At 34.0% G+C, this 20189-nt stretch overlaps 1 protein-coding gene across 1 annotated transcript in view; it reads right to left on the bottom strand.

Moving 5' to 3' along the window:
- The window catches only part of LOC136042421 (angiotensin-converting enzyme-like), a gene marked incomplete at its 5' end in the record, with an annotated part of 72532 nt that overhangs the window by 40361 nt on the left and 11982 nt on the right, over positions 1-20189 (bottom strand). The window contains 1 exon segment of the mRNA XM_065727397.1: positions 9428-9619. Within this exon segment, the coding sequence (XP_065583469.1) occupies positions 9428-9619 (192 nt within the window).

Here is a 20189-nt window from a genome sequence, read left to right as displayed (position 1 = left end):
GAGCCTGCTCCCTGTCTAGCTGTAAATGAGCTGGAAGACACTGAAGAAGGGGGGGATTTTTAATTCTATATGCTATTGATGTTGTAAGAGCTTTTGACTCGTTTGTATTCTTGCAGGTTTTGCTTCAGGCTCAAATGAAAGGTGCCAATGCTGTGGTAATTTGTCTAAGATATATTTATGTACATGAATCGGAAAGCTAAAAGTAAAGATGGTAGTCTGCTAATCAAATCCTTAAAAGTGTGAACCAAGGAGGTGTTACTTCTTTTTTTGTTCAGTAAATTGCATTACTTCTGCACAGGATAAGCTAAGCTGCACATTTATCCTCAAGGACGTTGATCTCTCGCTGGTTACTTTTGCTGATAATTTACTATACTTTTCTTGCTCTTTCCAAGGATCCTCTTGGAATTTTGAGTGTCTCCAAGAAGATCATTAGTAGTATTGGTGTGAGTTTTTTTTATAGTATCAGTATTGGTATAAGAAGAGTATTGGTTTGCGTTTTCAAACAGTCAAGTTTGTCAATCAAGTGGGTTTTCAAGATGTGACTCGGGCCAATAGTGACGAAAACTCAAAAGAACGGAGTTTTAATAACAATAGATACCTTAAAAGAATTTGCTTTTTATAATGATTTACATCTATACAGAAAGTTTAATGTAGCCCACCAAAAGATTTTTTAAAAACGAGTAAACAGCCTCAAAAGTCAAGTAATCTTAATAGAAATCCCACCTTCAGATTCAACATATCAGAACCCTACCGTATGTCTTTTAAGCTCCTATCTACAAAAATATGGATTTTTTTTGCAGAAGAAAGATCACTGATGCGTCTTTATTTCCTTGTTGTTTTTCTTTCACTTTTTCTCGGGGGAGATCTTATTCAAACAATGATCCTAGAAAACAGTGAAGGAGCTCATTCCAATGGAAATCAAAAGTTCTAGTACCCTTCTCATGCAACCAAAGATTAAGCAGCATCTAGCAACCCTTCCATGTCCATTTTTTCCCTAAGACATTTGATCAAAACTTTTATATAGCCATTTAATTAAGCATTATTGAAAGGTCCAGTAACTATGTATTCGGTGATGACATGATCCCCCATAGTCCCTGTGGGAAGGAATTTAAGTTACGTAATTTGCCCATTGTTTACACATAGCGTTTGCTATCGTAAAATATAGGGTACGGAGAATATTTGGGGGGAACTTTCTGATAGGTTGGAGAATTTTCGTGAGGACAATTCCCTATAAGGGAAAGTCTCTGGTGGACATTTTTCAGGGTAAATTTTAAACGGGGGGAGAGATTCCCTGATATGATTTAAAACCAGTCAGAAATTAAATTTAAAAAAGTTTAGTAAACTGAAAGTAAGAGCAGCATTAAAAGTTAGGTTGAGAAAAGAGGCAGCTCCCATCATATACAGAATAATTTCACTTTGTCAAACAGTTCGTGGTAACGAACTGTAGTAAGGAAGCGACCCGGCTCAATAGTAACCAAAACTAAAAAAAAGGAATTTTGATACCAATAGTTACATAAAAAAATTGCATTTTAATGCTGATTTTCAATATATAACTTTCATCAAGATTAGTCTTACCTATCAAAAGTTACGAGCCTGAGAAAATTTGCCTCATTTTAGAAAATAGGGGAAACACCCCCTAAAAGTCATACAATCTTAACGAAAATCATACCATCCGATTCAGCGTATCAGAGAATCTTATTGTAGAAGTTTCAAGCTCCTATATACAAAAATGTGGAATTTCGCAATTTTTTGCCAGAAGACAAATCACGGATGCGTGTTTATTTTTTTTTTATTTTTTTTTCTTTTTTTTTTCCAGGGGTGATCGTATTGACCCAGTGGTCCTAGAAAGTCACGAGAAGGCTCATTCTAACGGAAATTAAAAGTTCTAGTGCCCTTTTTAAGTGACTAAAAACTTGGAGGGCACCTAGGCCCCCTCCCATGCTCATGTTTTCCCAAATTCACCGGATCAAAATTCTGAGATAGCAATTTCATTCAACATAGTCGAACAACCTAATAACTATGTCTTTGGGAACGACTTACTCCCCCGCAGTCTCCGTGAGAGGGGTTGCAAGTTACAAACTTTGACCTGTGTTTACATATAGTAATGGTTACTGGGAAGTTTCCGGACGTTTTCAGGGGGATTCTTTTGGTTTGGGAGGGAGAGTTGAGATGGGTGGTTGGGGGTTATGTGGGAGGATCTTTCCATGGAAAAACATCTCATGGGGGAAGAGACTTTCAATGAAGGGGGCGCAAGATTTTTTAGCATTATTTAAAAAAACAATGAAAAAATAAATATGAAAAGCTTTTTTCTACTAAAAGGTAGGAGCAGCATTAAAACTTAAAACGAGCAGAAATTAAGGTGCATATGAGGGGTTTACCTTCTCGTAATACCTCGCTCTTTACGCTAAAGTATTTTTAGTAATTTCAACTATTTATTATACGGCCTTTGTGATTCAAGGGTCATTCTTAAGGAATGGGACAGAATTTAAACTTTCGTGTAAAGAGCGAGGTATCGACGAGGGATGAACTCCCTCATATACGCAATAAAAACATACGAATATAGAAGTTCGTTACGTAAGTTAATTCGTAAATTTTACGTATATTTTTTACTAATGAAAATGTTAGTAAAAAATTAGAAGTTCTAGTTGCCTTTTTAAGTAATCAAAAAATTGGAGGGCAACTAGGCTTCCTCCCTCTCTCCTTTTTTCTCAAATCTTCCGATTAAAACTATGAGAAAGCCATTTAGCCCAAAAAAATTTATATGCAAATTTCGTTTTAATTATTTATGTACGGAGAGCCAAGATCAAAACATGCATTAATTAAAAAAAGTCCAGAAATTAAATAAAAAAAAACAAGTTTTTTGAAATGAAAGTAAGGAGCGACATTAAAACTTAAAACGAACAGAAATTACTCCGTATATGAAAGGGCTTTTCCTCCTCAACCCCCCGCTCTTTATTTTTATTTATTTATTTATTATTACGAATAGTGGTAAGCATTAATGCTTGTCGCAAAAACACAAAAACACAAAATCATAATACTAATCTAAAGTAAATTGGCAACGACAAATTAAACATCAAAAACTTCTAAATAAAACGACACTACACAACAAAAGCGTCTAAATAGAAAGGCGTATTTACTAATGCACTCTTAAAATTTCGAACACTCTCTGCCTCGACAACCTCCAAAGGCAAACCATCCCATGGTCCGGCAACTCTAATAACAAAAGATAATTGACCAATTTTTTTCAGTGGTTTTGGGGGATATAATTTATTATCATGCTGACGAGTAGAGTGATAATGGCAGAATTTAAAAAAATAAATTTGGATCAACATCATCCACTCCTTTAATTATACGAAACACATTTACAAGGTCATTGCGACGTCTACGAAACTTCAACGACGGGAGTTGAAGCCTAGAAAGTCTCTGCGGATAAGAAAGGTGCTGAAGGTATGGGACCAATCTAGTGGCCCTTCTCTGAACCTTTTCTATCCTATGCTCATTCGTTAGACTTAATGGAAACCAAACAGAAGTATTATACTCAAGAAGAGGGTGGACCATTGATTTGTATAGTAGTAAGAAATTACGAAGGTTGAACCTACTAAAGCTTCTCCTTATAGACGATAAACGATAATTCGCATTCTTTACAATTTCCAAAACATGCTTATCAAATTTCAATTGGGTATCAAAGTAAACACCAAGGTCATGCATTATTCGTTAGAAGGCATTTGTATGCCAAACAGCTGGTAAGTATGCACAGGTGGGAGTTTACGAGCATAGTGTAGAACAACACACTTAGAAGGGTTTATGAACATGGAATTAGATTCGCACCAATAAGTTAGAGAGTCAAGATCCTCCTGTAAAAGTTGCACATCGTTTTGGTCTCGTACTGGTAGATAACGTTTTACATCATCCGCGAACATCTTGACAGTAGAATGCTGAACAGAGGAAGGCAGATCATTAATAAATAAACAAAATAAATTGGACACAGGCAGCTACCCTGGGGGACTCCGCTTAACACATCAATTGAGGATGACATAGCTTCACCAACAACAACCTGCTGAGTTCGTCCATTTAGATAATCAGCAATAAATGCAATTGTTTTTTTACCCAATTTATAAGCTGCACATTTTTTAAGAAGGGTGGGTATTGAGACTTTGTCGAATGCCTTCGAGAAGTCGATGTAAATGCAGTCAAACGGTATAGCTAAATCGGCAAAACGTTGAAAATCCAAAGTAACCTCAAGAAGCTGAGTATTACAAGACCTATTTTTTCGGAAACCATGCTGAGCAGGATTCCAAAGATGATTTCCGTCAAAATTCTTTTGAACGCGTGAAACAATCAACTTTTCAATCACTCGGCAAAAAATAGACGTGATTGAAATTGGCCGATAGTTTTTAAAATCTGACCTGGAGCCACTTTTGTGAAGCCGCTTTACCAAGGCGTTCTTCCAACCTGACGGACACAGCCCATGCGCCAAAGATAAGTTAAATATATAGGTAAGTGGTTCTGCAATTTCATGAACAGTTTGTCTTATCATTATGTTCGGGAAACCGTCTATATCCGGCGCTTTAGACGTATCCAATTTTATAAGAATAGTATAAACTTCAGTCAATGAGAAATCCGAATCATCAAATGGAACAAGAATGTCCGGCGACGCAATCGACTCTACTTGAGATGCAAAATTAGCTTCATTTGAATGAATTGGCTGTGTTTTAACAAAAACTGAAGAAAAAATTTGGTTAAAAATAAGAGCCTTCTCAGAATCACTATCAATCTTTTGGTGTGTATCCTGATGTGTGAACGTAGATGAAGATGGTACAAGGTTAGGCTTATTCCTATTTACATGTTTCCAAAATATTTTAGGTGATGCGGTGCTTGAGTGAATAATATGCGACTCAAGCTCTTCACGATTAGCCCTAAGAAGCCGAGTGACCTTGTTTCTCGCTAGTGAATACGCATGCCATTCACCTGAATCCTCTTGCAACTGAGTATCCAAATGCCCTTGTCTGACTACTTTACTATGTCGTGACTCAAGATAAGACCGCCAAAGACTATTTTTTTCACGTATTGCTTGGAGTATGTGTCTCGGAAGTTTAGGATTATTTCTGCGACCGGAAAAATTCCTCACCAAAGGAACAAATTTATCCCTACATTCCCTCAACACCTTTTTTACAAAATCAAACGCGGTGTCCGGAGAAACATGATTATTTTTTAGTTCATACATGATATTAATAGACGAAATAAATTGTCGCATTGATTCATAATCGGCTTTAGCATAATCATGCCGATAAAACTCAAAACCTCTCTGTTGAGCATCAATATTCATGTAAATATCTAACACAACATGATCACTTTTACCTAAAGGCGGACGGAAATCTACACTCAAAATATCATCGATTGACTTGGTAATAACCAGATCTAAAATCGATGGAATAGCATCATCCCTGGCCTAACAATATGTTGGTATAAGTACAGATCATCCAATCTATCTAAAAATTGCTGCTCATACGATGAAGTGGACAAACTCGTACTATGCGCACTCCAATCTATCAAAGGTAAATTGAAGTCACCTAGAATAAGGAACTTTGAACTACGACCAACAAGACGAGAAATACACGCTAGAATATTGGCATTATTAACTGGACTCGATAAATTCACAGTAGGACTACGATAAAAAATTGCAATACACATGTAAGTACTATGATAAGGCAATTTAACATCAACCAAAAGACACTCCGACACTGAGTCTACTAACGAATCAACAACCACAGAAAGCTTAATAGAACAATGAATATAAATACAAATCCCTCTTTTAGCTGAATTATTAGATACTAAATTATATTGTGGTAGCGGCTGAAAATAAATAGACGGGTCACTGAAATGTTTTGGTAAAACTTCGGTAACAACAACTAAATGCGGTTTACGTTGCTTTATTAGCTCACTAAACTCTTCCCATTTAGATAACAGGCAGTCTGCATTTGTATATGTCACCAAAAATTTATCACTCAGAAACTTCAACTTTTTTAGGGAGTCACTCTTCGATGCTCGCGTAGCTATTTGGGGTTTCACGAAAAGAGTTATTATTCACGAGGGTTAGTCCGTTTTTGCTACGTTTTATTTTCCAGTTAGTTTCGCCAGCGTCCAATTTCGATTTCAGCTCCTGTTTCAGGGCATCGTACTTCTTTTTTTCCAACAGTTCAATCGTAGTACGATCATGAGAAACTTTGAACAAGGGGTACGTAGCTTTGATACTAGCAGTCTCGGACATCAGAAAGAAACAAGCTGTATCACGTTCTATCGGTCTAATGAAGTCTACCAAGTCTAACTGAGTAGCTACATTTCGCAGGGCAAAGTACAAGTAGCTTGTCGTTGAAAAATTTGCAATCGGTCTCGTTTTGTTGTCTACGAGATGACAAAGTAGCGTCTTCAGCTAAACCAAACACGATCAGGTTTTTTTGTTTTTCCACAAAATCTGACACATAAAATGAGCTCAAGTTGGAGCTACTGACACTGATTTCCTCGTCCTTTTTCACAAATTTTTCAGTTAGGCTTTTTTCCAAGCTCTGACACTTCACTCCTATTAGGTTCTCGGTAAAATACTGGACGTCGGAAAGTGTACACTTATTTTTCAGGTCATTCTTGATTTTAGCTACTTTCCGTTAGATAGACTCTAATAAAGCGCAAAACTTATCCTCCATCGCCTTAAATGACGTTTGAATTTCACCCCTCAAAATATCTTTAATTTCTGCAGATGTCAGCCCTTGGTTGATCGTGTTTTTCTTTTGTTTACATACGGGGCAGAACCAAAGTGACCCGAGCCTCCGAGTCATTTTTGTGAATAAGTTGTATTCCGGCTCTGTCGTTTCCAAGCATACGATGCATACCCAGGATTCGCTTGAGTCGCAAAGCAATGCAAAATCGTCTTCTTGCAATTTGGAGTCACAACCTTTGCACTCATCAACACCTTTTTTGGGCGAATGTCTTGGTCTTTTTTGGGCAACTGTGTTAGACGATCCTTTATTTTTCTCCATAACTCTATCGTTCTAATAGTGACAACAGTGCGCGCGCGCTAATTTTGAAACCAAGCATACATGTGGGCTAATTAAAACAAGGTCAAACAAAATAGTCCTTAAATAACAAGATTGACCTTAAAAATGCGAGTTAGGGTAATACACCACTCTATAGGGTCACTTATTAGCAAAGCAGGTAAGCAGATTGATACTTATTATTCCTCTGATTTTTGAAGATTTTTGGATTACACTTAGATAAGACAAGAAAACAGCGTTATGCTAAAGTTTTTTACTGTTTTAAGAAGTAGAGTTAAAAGAAAGAGTCAAACTTTAGCGTAAAGAGCGAGGCGTTGAGGAGGAAAAGCCCCTTTCATATACGGAGTAATTTCTGTTCATTTTAAGTTTTAATGTCACTCCTTACTTTCATTTAAAAAAAACTTGTTTTTTGTAGTTAATTTTAAGCTCAGATGCTGCTTCGTACTTTTAATTGAAAAACTCTTGTTTCTTAAATTTAACAACACTGATAAGACAGTTGTTTTACCGTTATAAAGGAAACACATGTTCATTAAGTCTTTTTGGTCTGCAAACTATAAGTATATACAGATGTTCAGTAAGTCAATAAGTATTCATCATAAGTAGTCAGTAAGATGTTTTAATAAGAAGTTTATTGGATAAGTCTGAATGTTTTTTTTTTTTTTTTTTTTTTGCTTGCAATCTTGCTTAGCTGGTTATGTCTATTTTAACGGATTTGGAAGAAATTTGAATAATCTGGAAGGATTTGCAAACTTGGCACTGAAGAATTTCGCTCGTAAGATTTGGGGTACGTATACATTCCTGGCTTCGAACGTTTTGTATTTGAGTAGAGTATATGGATCTCAGTTGTATGGAGCCTTAGAGTTCCTAATCTACTCGCTCTTGCTCATATCTTGTCATTTTTCAATTACTAAAAAAGGAAGCATGTTCGCTGCCTTTATTTTTTTATTTGCAAAGCATTTCATAGAAACTGCAAACGCGAGCATGTAAGTCTTTTTTGTAGAAACGGTATTGACTAGCAAGTTAATCTTAGTGTTATCTTAAAGTAGTTAATCTTAAAGTAATCTTAATGAAAATTGCACCATTAGATTCAGCATATAGTTGGATCTTATTGTAGAGGTTTCAAAAATGTGGAATTTTGTTTTGTTTTTTGTCAGAATAAAGATCACGGATTTGTTTTTTTGTTTTTTTTCTTCCCAGGGCTGATCTTATAGACCCAGTGGGTCACTCGATCAAAATTTTGAAGTTAAAATTCAGAAGTTGCGGAGTATCGTTTTTAGTCGTTTTTCTACTAAATACAAGGATTCTTCCTATTTTTGGTCATTTCTGTTTTGCCCTGTGTTCGTAGCAGTCGAAGCTTATTTTTCTTTCTATTGCTTCCTTTTGCTTTTCTTGCTTTTACTCTGTCTTTTCTCGGCCTGTCTATTTCTGGTTATAAATGAACTGAAATGGATATAAAAACATGAAATTCCAGAGAATGATGGTATGGTCACGCATGCGTTTTTTTTTTTTTTTCTTTTTTTTTCGCGTAAGCGTGTTCATTTGAAAATACAATGTTTCTTATCTTTTCAAATGGAAGCGAAGAACAATGTGAAAACTTCAAATACACAAGAATTTAGTGTTCTGTATATGAAAAGCCACCCTCCCCCTGTATTCCTGCCTCTTACGCTGAAGTTTAACTGTTCTACCCATACTTCAAGAACGAATGCTCTAAATCAGCGTAATGGTAAAAAAAGATTTTTTGCGATCCCTTCGAGAATGTTGTAATTTCTCGTAATTTCAAGAAAGGCGTTTTCTCTACATAAAATGACTTTCATTTCAAATATGTAACGGGTAATTATTAAATAAAGTACTTGCAGTCATCAATTGGTTGTATTTGTTTTTGATCAAACTACCTTCAGCAAAAAAAATCACAGGCTTGACAGAGGGTCTACGTAGCGCAGGTACCAAACTCTCAATTCTCTTCCTTCAGCTGTGGCTGCTATGCGTGGCTGGTATTATGGCGTGTGAATGCTATTCAGTAAGTATTAGCGTACAGACTGCGTGTTCACAGGGAGGGGCTCCTCGTACTAGCGATAATTTTTGTTTGTTTTAAAGTCTTTAATGTCTGTGGTTTACTTTTATTTTACAAAAGAAAGAAAAATCTTGAGTCGGAACAATAGAAAGACTAAGCCTTTTTTGCCAAGTGGATTTGGAAACAGGAAAATTTTCCGACGGGAACCAAGGTACGGATTCAATTCATTGAATCCGTCAACTCTACTGTAAGACTTAGCTTAAACTTCAGCTGTAAAATTAAAAAAGGGACCCATCAGGATTACTAATCACCAGATGAGATACCGTTAAAATTCAAACAGCGGTGTCTAATAGCCTGAAGTTTTACTTACCCAGCAAATGCGCTGGAATAGGGCCTGCAGGATCAATCTTATCTTCACCATACTCTTGAACCAGTTTTCGTCTAACGTAGGCATGGAGCTGATGGTAAAGTGGCCTGAGGGAATACCAAAGATTTTCAAGCTGCTCTTCAAAATCAGGAGTGTCGTATGCAGACCGCCAGTAGTCACCATGATCCTTGAAACCTAGGTAAGATATATAATAAGTGAGTGAATTATTAAGAAATTATTAAAAAGTGTAAAGCAATAAGGGTTAAAGACGTAAAAGAATAAGTACTGTGTCAAAAACACAGAAAAAAAAAATACGACTTCATAATTCCTGCCGATACACCCATTAAAGACGATTTTCCATTGTAATGCTAAAAAAGTTAAATAAATATTTTTTATTCAAAATTAGGAGAGAAAATAAGGGTTTACAAATTACTTGGAAAAGAAAATTCACTAAAATATGCTCAGATTAATTCTAGCCTCAGAAAATGAGAAATATATTACCCCAAATTAAGATTTTTCCACATTTTCATACTACAGTGGAGAAAAAACATACCCCCCCTCCCAAGAGTCTGGCCTAACTGCATCTATAGGTATAGGCACGTGCGACCAGGCACACACGCAGGATTTTTTTTTGTGGAGGCAATATGAAAAACAAGGGTATTTGATAATTTGGATGGTAATTTCTATAAAATTTGGGACAACAGGATTGGTGGAGAGAGGTTAGGCCACAATGCTCATTCCCTCCTTTGTATATCCCCGTGTGAGACATGATGTAAGTTTGCTTACCGCTGTAACTTGCATAGTTTTTCAAATGCTTAATTTGTATCTGTTTTTATGTTCTAAGAACTTGAATTTTCATATTTTTCTGTTGGGACTTTGGGATCCATTACAATTAGAACAAAAAAAAAGATATTCAGTATCTACTTTTGAGGTCAAAAAATTGTGCTATTTTTCCTGAACTTTTTACAAGCTTGATATTGGGGTAAACATTAAGTTTTTAGACTGTTCTTGCATTCGGTAAGTAAATTGGGCTATTTTTCCTAACATGGAGGCACCGGAAATCTACAAACGACAAGGTTTTGCAATAATTTTATTTACTACAATTTCAAAATCATTAATTAACTCTAAAAACAAACACCCGAAAATACACAAATGTGTTTTTCATTTAATACCTTGTCCATAGTCACCCCTTGACACTATTTCCAGAAGGTGGCAACACTAAAAATTAGTTTTTTCTTTGGGAGAGGGGCGAAACTTCAAAATTTTGTTTAATTAGGAAGATGTCTCTTTTGCTGATTTATGGACCAAAGAAGGAAGGAAAAGAAACATTGACAGGATGAATCCAATCCCCCTGATCTGACGGATGCCATTGATGTTCCCAAGTTTTATCCCAAATCTTTTCAAAAAAGTTAGCAGTTTTTTACTTGATGCTCAATTTTCTGCTGTAATGACGATCATAATGGACCATAATTTTCTGCAGAGAAAAATTAAAAATTTAGCCACATTACGTGCATTTTAGATAAATTAATATTTTTGTATACTTAAATAGACCGTTAAAATCTGGCAATAAATCACTCTCTAAGTTGTACATCGAAAGTAAAATCGAAATTAGTTAAGTTGCAACAAATAGCGCTTGACGGACATTTTGTGCTGTCCTTTATTTTATATACTGGAATTAATTTCAGAACAAGACTGGTGGCAAATCTTTATTAAAAAATGACAACTTAATGGCGTAACGTTGATAGCCCGAAGGAAAGTCAGTTAGATTTACCTCAGAGTAAAGGTACCTTCACACTATACTGAACGAGGTTTCACAATAGGAAAACTTAAGATTTTACATCTTGAGATTGAACAAAATATGAAAATAATTAAATAACTCTTTGTCAGAAAGTCTTTAACGCTTGAACAGAGCTTGAATATCTATCTGGATTCCCCATTTTTAACTTTTTAAAAGTTCGCTGGTAAAAATTATGATGGTCATATGCATTGATTATGATGGTTCCATAGATTTTTGCTATAGCCTAGTGTTTAAAAGCTTGAATTGTGAAAGGCTATACTTAACGCTACGTAACTTAAGCATTTAGCCTAAAAAATTACCTGCATAGTGTTTAAGCCACTTAATGTAGACACGTGTAGATTTTGTGTTACTAACTTTGGTAATAAATCAAATCAGTTCACACCAGCCACCTTGCAATCTATACCAGATGAATTTGAAGATTATGAACTTATTCCTGCTGATGCTAACTACAGTTCCTGATAATGCTAACTACAGTCAAACATTCCTTTCTATTTTGGTTACAAATTGTCTTTTATTTGTTTTCTGGCTTGGTGATGAATATTAGCCAACCGTTATAAATTAAAACTTAAATGGCAGTACGACAACCATTTCTTTAAGCCCATAAGAGCAATAAAGGGCCTCTGTGTAAAACTTCTCGTAATTAGCAATTCGTAATTCGTAATTGGTGGATGTTAGTATGCCTCCCTTCAAGCTTAATGAAACTTGAATAATTTAATTTTGACTGATGGATACGATGGCATCCACTCATTTTTTCTAACAGCTAAGCCAACCAAAAGACTTTAGACTTAAAACTCAGAAGACTCTAAGCTTAAAACTTGAAAATATACTTAAAAGCCTAGAAAAATTTAGCAGGTGCTTTAAACAAGTATGGTTCCATCTATACTCTTTAAATACCTAACAACTTTAAATAACTAAATCAAATACCTAAAATCAAATACCTAACAACTTTATTGTTGTTAGGTATTTGATTTTAATTCTTGTAATTTTGGCCTTTTATTTAATTTTATTTATCTTTCATTTTTTGCCTGTTTTTTCATTAGTTTTTAATTGGTTTTGTTGTTTTTCTGCGTTTGTTTTTTGTTTTTTCTTCGGCATTTTCCTCAATTTTCCTTGCCCTAGTGTTTGGGTTGTCTTTCCTAAATTTCAGGACAAAAAGTCAAACTTTAGCATAAAAAGCAAGGGTTGAGGATGGAGCAGCCCCTGTCATATATATATATATATATATATATATATATATATATATATATATATATATATATATATATATATATATATATATATATGTGTGTATATATATATATAATAATTTCTGTTTGTTTTAAGTTTTAATTTTGCTCCTTACTTCCAGTCGAATTTTTTTTCAATTTAATTTCTGACTGTTTTTCAAATCAGGCCTGGAAATCTTCGTCCCCCCGTGTAACATTTCTCCTAGAAAAATCCCCTGGAAACTAAAAAAAAACACAAAATAAATAAACACGCATCGGTGATCTTTCTTCTTCCAAAGAAAAGCAATCCCACATTGTGGTGTTCATTAAGATCACTTGACCTTTGGGGGTGTTTCCTCCCTTTTTCGAAAATCAGACAAATTTTCTCAGGCTCTTAGCTTTTGATGTGTAACATTGAATTTAATGCAGTTTATAAATTTGGAATCAGCATTAAAATTTAAACTCTTTCGACATACCTAATGTTATTCACATTCCGTTTTTTAGAGTTCCAGTTACTACTGGGCAGAGTCACTCCTTACTTACAGTTTGTTACGACGAACTGTTTGATGAGAATGGATCAGCCCTTTCATTCTTGAAGCAGCGTTAATTCCCTTTCTAAATTTTACTTGCAACGTATGAACAATTATACCTGAATCGGGGATAATAGAAAGTCAATCTAGTACAAATAGCAGAATCTAAGGGATTGGGACATGATTGTCTTTGGGAAATATATATACACATGCAACCAGACCATCTTGCTGGGGAAAAACGTGAAATTTCGTGTTTATGTAGGTAGTGAAAGTGCTAGTGGAAATAATATTTTGGTTTTCTATAACAACATGAGCATTGGTGGATATTTACTTTCAGCCACGCTGTGCAAACCTGGAACTTATTTAAAATTAGAACGTATTTAGAACGTATATATACGTATCAGAACGTATTAGAACTACATTAGAACGTATTTAAATGTTATTTAACAGAAACACTCATATGGAGTTTTAAAAGCAGAGAAAGATCTGAAATAGTATAAAAATACTGGTGATCGCATTACCAAGGCCACAAAAATTTATGAATTTATGTTACGTCTAGAACATCGATATAACAGTTATGCGACGTTTAGAATATAAACTTCGTATATTTTTGCACTCTATCAACCCCGAAAGAATGTCACTTATACTTTTTATAAGTTTGTACGTTTATATCTCCAAAGTCACTTATATATTCTGAAGTTTTGAACTATTTTTGTGTTGGATTCGCTGATATAGCTTTTCCTCATTAATTAAATATGCAAGCAAAAATATCAGACGAATAGTTTTAATAGAGAAGCATATAGTATAGTATAGAAATATAATATAATAAGGAAATCCCAGAAGTATAATTTTCTGTTTAAATCTCACATTCTTTTAGAAAGAAGATTATATTTAAATTAATTTTTCGGCTTGAATTTATTGACTTAAAAAAAAATCCTAAATCTGGCGCTCCATCTATTACTTAGCTACAGTTAGCAAGGGATGAGTTCTTTTGTGACTAATGTTAATAACCTTAAACGCATAGATAAATACAAAAGTGGAAGCTTATTACTTTCGTAAGTAACAAACTATACATCAAAGTCAGATACTGAAATAATGCCATATGGTGTCGTAACTGCATATTGACCCAGACACATATGTGATGTAATTACTTCATATAAAGGAATTTAAAATAGTGATGGCATACCCGAACCTTGAATCATTACCCTATGGAAAACGAGAAATGAACTTTAAGTAATTAAGTTATGGAAAACAAGAATTCGTAATGAACTTTAAGTAAGGAGTGATGCGGCTCAGTATTCACTGAAACTCTAATAGACTAAATTTTGACACCAATAGATATATCAAAGGAGTTGGCTTATTATACTGATTTGAAATATTTTAGTTTCATTAAGTTTAGTTTTACCAGGTAAAGGTTAAGAGCCTGAGAAAATTTGCCAAGTTTTCGAAAACTTGGGAAACACCCCCTAAAGGTCATGGAATCTTAATGAAAATCACACCATCAGATTCAGCGTAACAGAAAACCCTCCTGCAGAGGTTTCAAGCTCCTATCTGCCTAAATGTGGAATTTTGTATTTTTTTCCAGAAGAAAGATCACGGATGCGTGTTAGTTCGTGGTTTTTCTCCTGAAGGGTGATCGTATCATGAAAAAGGGCCTAGAATACTGTGAGAGGGCTCAGTCAAACGGTAATTAAAAGTTCTAGTGCCCTTTTTAAGTGACCAAAAAGATTTGAGGGCAATTAGGCCCCCTCTTTATCCAAAATCGTCTGATAAAAATTTTGAGATAGCCATTTTGTTCATCTTATTTGAAAAGCCCGACAACCATGTGCCTTGATGTAACATAAATCCCTCCTTCGATAACCCCAGGGGAAAGTTCTTTAAGTTATGAAATTTGCCCATCGTTTACGCAGTGTTTGTTTATGGGAAGTAGGGTTAAATTTTTGGGTGGAGGATGGGGGTCAAATATTTGCCTGTGATTTTTTTTTACGGGGAACATTTTCCATCAGGAGGGAGGTTTCCATGAAGGTGAACTTGTCAGGGGAAATATGCACTGGTGTAATTTGCTAGAATTCCTACACAAAATTTATTTTTATATGTCTTTTTATATGTCGCTCTCTCTTTTCCATCTCAATTTTACATGTGGGAGTTATTAAGGATAATTATCCGGGGTAAATTTTCACCGGGATTTAATTTTCTTGAGGATTATACGGTAGGGAGAGGATTTCTCAACAAATGATAGGCCAGATTTCCTGATATTATTAAAAAACGATCGGAAATTCAGAGGATCAGAAGTTTTTTCAACTGAAAATACAGAGAAACATTAAACTTAAAGCGAACAGAAATTATTACGTATGTGAAGGGGATTACCCCTTTCTCAACACCTCGATCTTTAGGCTAAAGTTTGAATTTTGTCCCAATTCCTTACGAATTTCTTTAATTCCTTATTAAAATATAATAAATTCCTTATTATTCCAATTCCTTGCTAAATTTTTATATATATAGATAATTTTATTTTATTACAATTTTATTGTAATTAATTATTTAACTTTTTTTAGTTTTGTTAGTATTTTTTTACCTTTTTTTCAGTTTTCTTTTAGTTCTTTTCTTTTTTTCTTTTTTTTAGTTTTTTTACGTTTTCTTTTAGTTTATTAGTTTTTTTAATTTTTTAGTTTTTTTAGTTTTTTTTCCAGTTTTTTCCTTTTTTTTATAGCAGATAGTGTAACAGACGGACAGACGGTACATTTTAGTTTTTTTTTCCTCTTTTACAGTTTTCTTTTAGTTTTTTTTTTAGTTTTTTTAGTTTCTTTTTCTGTAGAAGATAGTGTAACAGACGGACAGACACTACATATATATATATATATATATATATATATATATATATATATATATATATATATATATATATATATATATATATATATATATATATATATATCAAAAGAAACATATGATTGACAAGAAAAATCATATGATTAAATTCATATTTATGATCACATTTCAAACAAGAAGAAAGTAGAAACAATAAGGAAAATCTTTTCAAGACAGTGGAAATCAATTCAGTGGATATTTTGGCCTTGTGTCCAAGGGCCGTCTTCAGCACAATACGAGAAAAAAAATATATATAAACATATAAATTTACATTAAAATATGAGAATTAAAACTAATAATGTTTTTTAAAAACTTAAAAAAAAAACAGCCCTAACATCCTTACTTCAACGAAGTTCAACCAGGACTAATAAATAGAATGATATATATAAACATATAAATTACATTAAAATGTGAGAATTAAAACTAATAATGTTTTTTAAAAACTTTAAAAAAAAACAGCCCTAGCATCCTTACTTCAACGAAGTTCAACCAGGACTGATAAATAGAATGAAGTGAGATGACAAATTCATTCAAACAAAACAGAACAAAATGATTAAATGCAAGTTTTCAAGGCTAACCTTGCATTTTTGGCAGCCTGCCTCAAAGGTCTCTTTGTAACTGGCCCCAATAATATTATCAATTGGTTTAATAAAATATTTTGTTAGATCATTTTTAATTAGGTTTTAGTATGAATAATTTAGGGAGTATTCCCCCAAGTCTCTATTCAAATAAATATTATTATTTATTTTGAGACTAATTTCGATTGATTCCCGAACCACGTGTTTTATCCCAAATCATTACTAATGAGTGAATATTTTTCAAAAAGTATCGTGTGGGTGGGATTGTTAAATATATGCCAACCTAAAGCAGAATTAAAGGAGTAATTAGAACTATTTGAAATTAATGCCTTGTCCATATCTTTTTTATGCTGGTGTAGCCGTTTTTCTAGACTCTGATGGGCCCTGCCAACACAGTAATTTCCACAGTCGCAAGGTATTTGCTGTCAAATACCAAGGTATTTTCTATCAATATTTTCTATGAATAATAATATTAATGAATAATGATTTTTATTAGAAAAATAAACTTTTTTTCAAATTCAAAAAATACTTTAGTGTAAAAAGCAAAGTATATAGGAGGGGGCAACCACCTCATATAAAGAAAAAACATCTATTTTTGGCCGATCCCAAGGCTAAGCCCCGGCACGACTAAGTGGCGGGCTTATATATGTTGATTCTCGTAATCGCTTGCCTTCCAACCTCCGGCAATATGAACCTCTTCTTGATGTCTTTGCGTCATCACAGGTTCGATGTGACCTCCCTGAGAAAAATACAAATTCTGCTTTTAGATTGTGATCTTTTTGGATTTTTCTTGTGGCCAGAAATTTCAATGCGTAAATTTTAAGAAAAAAAATATGTAGTCGATTTTGTAGCCAGATTTTCTGGCCAATTCTGTGGCTGATTTTCGGCCATTTAGAACAAAAAGCCAAACTTTAGAGCAAAGAGCGAGGTATTGAGGAGGGGACAACCCCATCATATATGTAATAATTCTTCCCGTTTTAAGTTTTAATGTTGCTTCTTACTTTCCGTTGAAAAAATTTGTTTTTTTATTTAAGTGCGATTAAGCACTCTTATGAAAATGTGTACTATTGTTATTAAAGCGTAAATTAGATATAAGCCCAAAAAGTGATAGGCTTACAGCCCCCTCTTGTATTTAGGATGATATTTGTTCGCTTTTAGTTTTAAGCTCACTGTTTACAATCGCGTGAAAAATACAAAAATATAACCTATACAAGGAATTTGTATCTCTTCTAGAGATTGACATTGAATTGAAATGTAGCCAGATGCCAACTAGAAAGGCACATGAGAGCCCCTGACATTTAATCTTGCAAGCTCATTTTTTTAAATTGCTTATTCATTTTCGTATTGTCTTTATACTGCGTGTTATCATCGCAATGTTTCATAGAAAAATTTTCTATTCTAAAAAAGCAAATATCAACTTTTTACTCATTATCTACGATTCAAATTTTGCGTAGGGGCATTTTAAAAATCAAACAGTTCGTGGTAACGAACTGTAGTAAGGAGCGACCCGGCTCAATAGTAAACGAAACTCTAAAAAACGGAATTTCGATGCTAAAAGATATATCAAAAGAATCGGATTTTTATGCTGATTTTAAATATATAAGTTTCATCATATATATAAGTCACATCATATATATCATCATCATAATATATAAGTTTCATTTAGTCTTCGTCATCAAAAGTTACGAGCCTGAGAAAATTTGCCTTATTTTGGAAATTAGGGGGTAACACCCCCTAAAAGGATCCTCATAGGATCTTAACGAAAATCACACCATCGCACTCAGCGTGTCAGAGAACCCTATAGAAAAAATTTCAAGGTCCAATCTTCAAAAATGTGGAATTTCGTATTTTTTGCCAGAAGACAAATCACGGGTGCATGTTTATTTGTTTTGTTTGATTTTTTTCCCAGGGGTCATCGTATCGACCAAGTGGTCCTAAAGTGTTGCAAGAGGGCTCATTCTAACGGAAATAAGAAGTTCTAGTGCCCTTTTTAAGTGACCAAAAAAATTGGAGGGCACCTAGGCCCCCTCCCACGCTCATTTTTTTCCCAAAGTCAACGGGTCAAAATTTTGAGATAGCCATTTTGCTCTGCATAGTCGAAAACCATAATAACTATGTCTTTGGGGATGACTTACCCCCCACAGTCCCTGGGGGAGGGGCTGCAAGTTACAAACTTTGACCAATGTTTACATACAGTAATGGTTACTGGGAAGTGTACCGACGTTATCAGGGGGATTTTTTTGGTTTGGGTGTGGGGTTCAGGGGAGGGAGCTATATGGGAGGATCTTTCCTTGGAGGAATATTCCATGGGTGAAGAGAAATTCAATGAAAAGGGCGCAGGATTTTCTAGCATTACTATAAAAAAAAAAAAAACAATGAAAATATAAACATGAAAAAGTTATTTCAATTGAAAGTAAGGAGAAGCATTAAAACTTAAACCGAACAGAGATTATTACGCATATGAGTTGTTCTAAAAATACTTTAGCATAAAGAGCGAGGTATTTAGGAGGAGATAAATACTTCGCTCTTTGTGCTAAAAAACTTTTAAGTAATTTCAACTATTTATTCTACGGCCTTTCTGATTCAGGGGTCATTCTTAAAGAATTGGGATAAAACAAGATTCAGTGTGAAGAGCAAGGTATTAACGAGGGGACCGACTCCCTCATATATATAATCAAAAATATAAGAATATAAAAGTTTGTTACGTAAGTTAATTCTTAAGTTACGTATTTTTTTTACTTATAAAAACGTTCGTTAAAAATTAAAAGATCTAGTTGCCTTTTTAAGTAACCGAAAAATTAGAGGGCAACTAGGCCTCCTTCCCCACCCCTTATTTCTCAAAATCGTCTGATCAAAACTAAGAGAAAGTCATTTAGCCAAAAAAAGAATTAATATGCAAATTCTATTTTAATAATTTATGTACGGAGAGCCAAAATCGGACATGCATTAATTCAAAAACTTTCAGAAATTAAAAAAAAACAAGTTTTTTTTTAAATGAAAGCTTTAAAAAGCCCCGCTCCTTTCGCTAAAGTTTTTTATTTGTTTTAAAAAGTAGAGTTGCGAGAAAGAATCAAACTTTAGCGCAAGGAGCGGGGTGTCGAGGAGGAAAAGCCCCCTTCATATACGGAATAATTTCTGTTCGTTTTAAGTTTTAATGTCGCTCCTTACTTTCATTTAAAAAAAACTTGTTTTTTTTATTTAATTATCATAAAGCACTTGACATTCCATCCTGCTTTATCGTGTATTTTTAGTGCTTACTTATTTTACATTATTGACTTTTTTTACTGTGTTTCTTTATATCCTTTTCGTCAATTCTCTCTGTCTTTTAGTAAAAGTATCTATGACAGCAACAACTATGACCCCAAAATTTGTTTTTTGAGCAAACTACTTCACTTTTCTTGTAGATTTCTCTAGTCCAGTCTTATTTGTGGATTCTCAACTTCTCTACCCTTCTGTGTGCAGGTATGGCTAAGGAAAAAAGAGTTAAATCTCATTCACAATGAGATTCTACAAATACCAAAATTTAAATTGTTCTAATTTGAGCCAATTAAATTTTTGTAGAATTTTCTGTTAAGCTGGAAACCTTTGTGAAAAATTCGGATCAAACAGTTCATTGTAATCAAACTGAAACTCTTAAAAAGCAAATTCTGGTATCAATAAACACATAAAAAGAATTGCATTTTTATGCTGATTCCAAATATATAGGATTAAATAAGTTGAGCGCTACCCATCAGATGCTACGAGCCTGAGGAAAGCTATTGGTTTTCGAAAAAGGAAGCAAAAACC

The sequence above is a fragment of the Artemia franciscana genome, unplaced genomic scaffold (assembly GCF_032884065.1).
Source record: "Artemia franciscana unplaced genomic scaffold, ASM3288406v1 Scaffold_1270, whole genome shotgun sequence".
NCBI classification, from domain to species: Eukaryota; Metazoa; Arthropoda; class Branchiopoda; order Anostraca; family Artemiidae; genus Artemia; species Artemia franciscana.
This window is presented reverse-complemented; position numbering and strand designations above follow the sequence as displayed.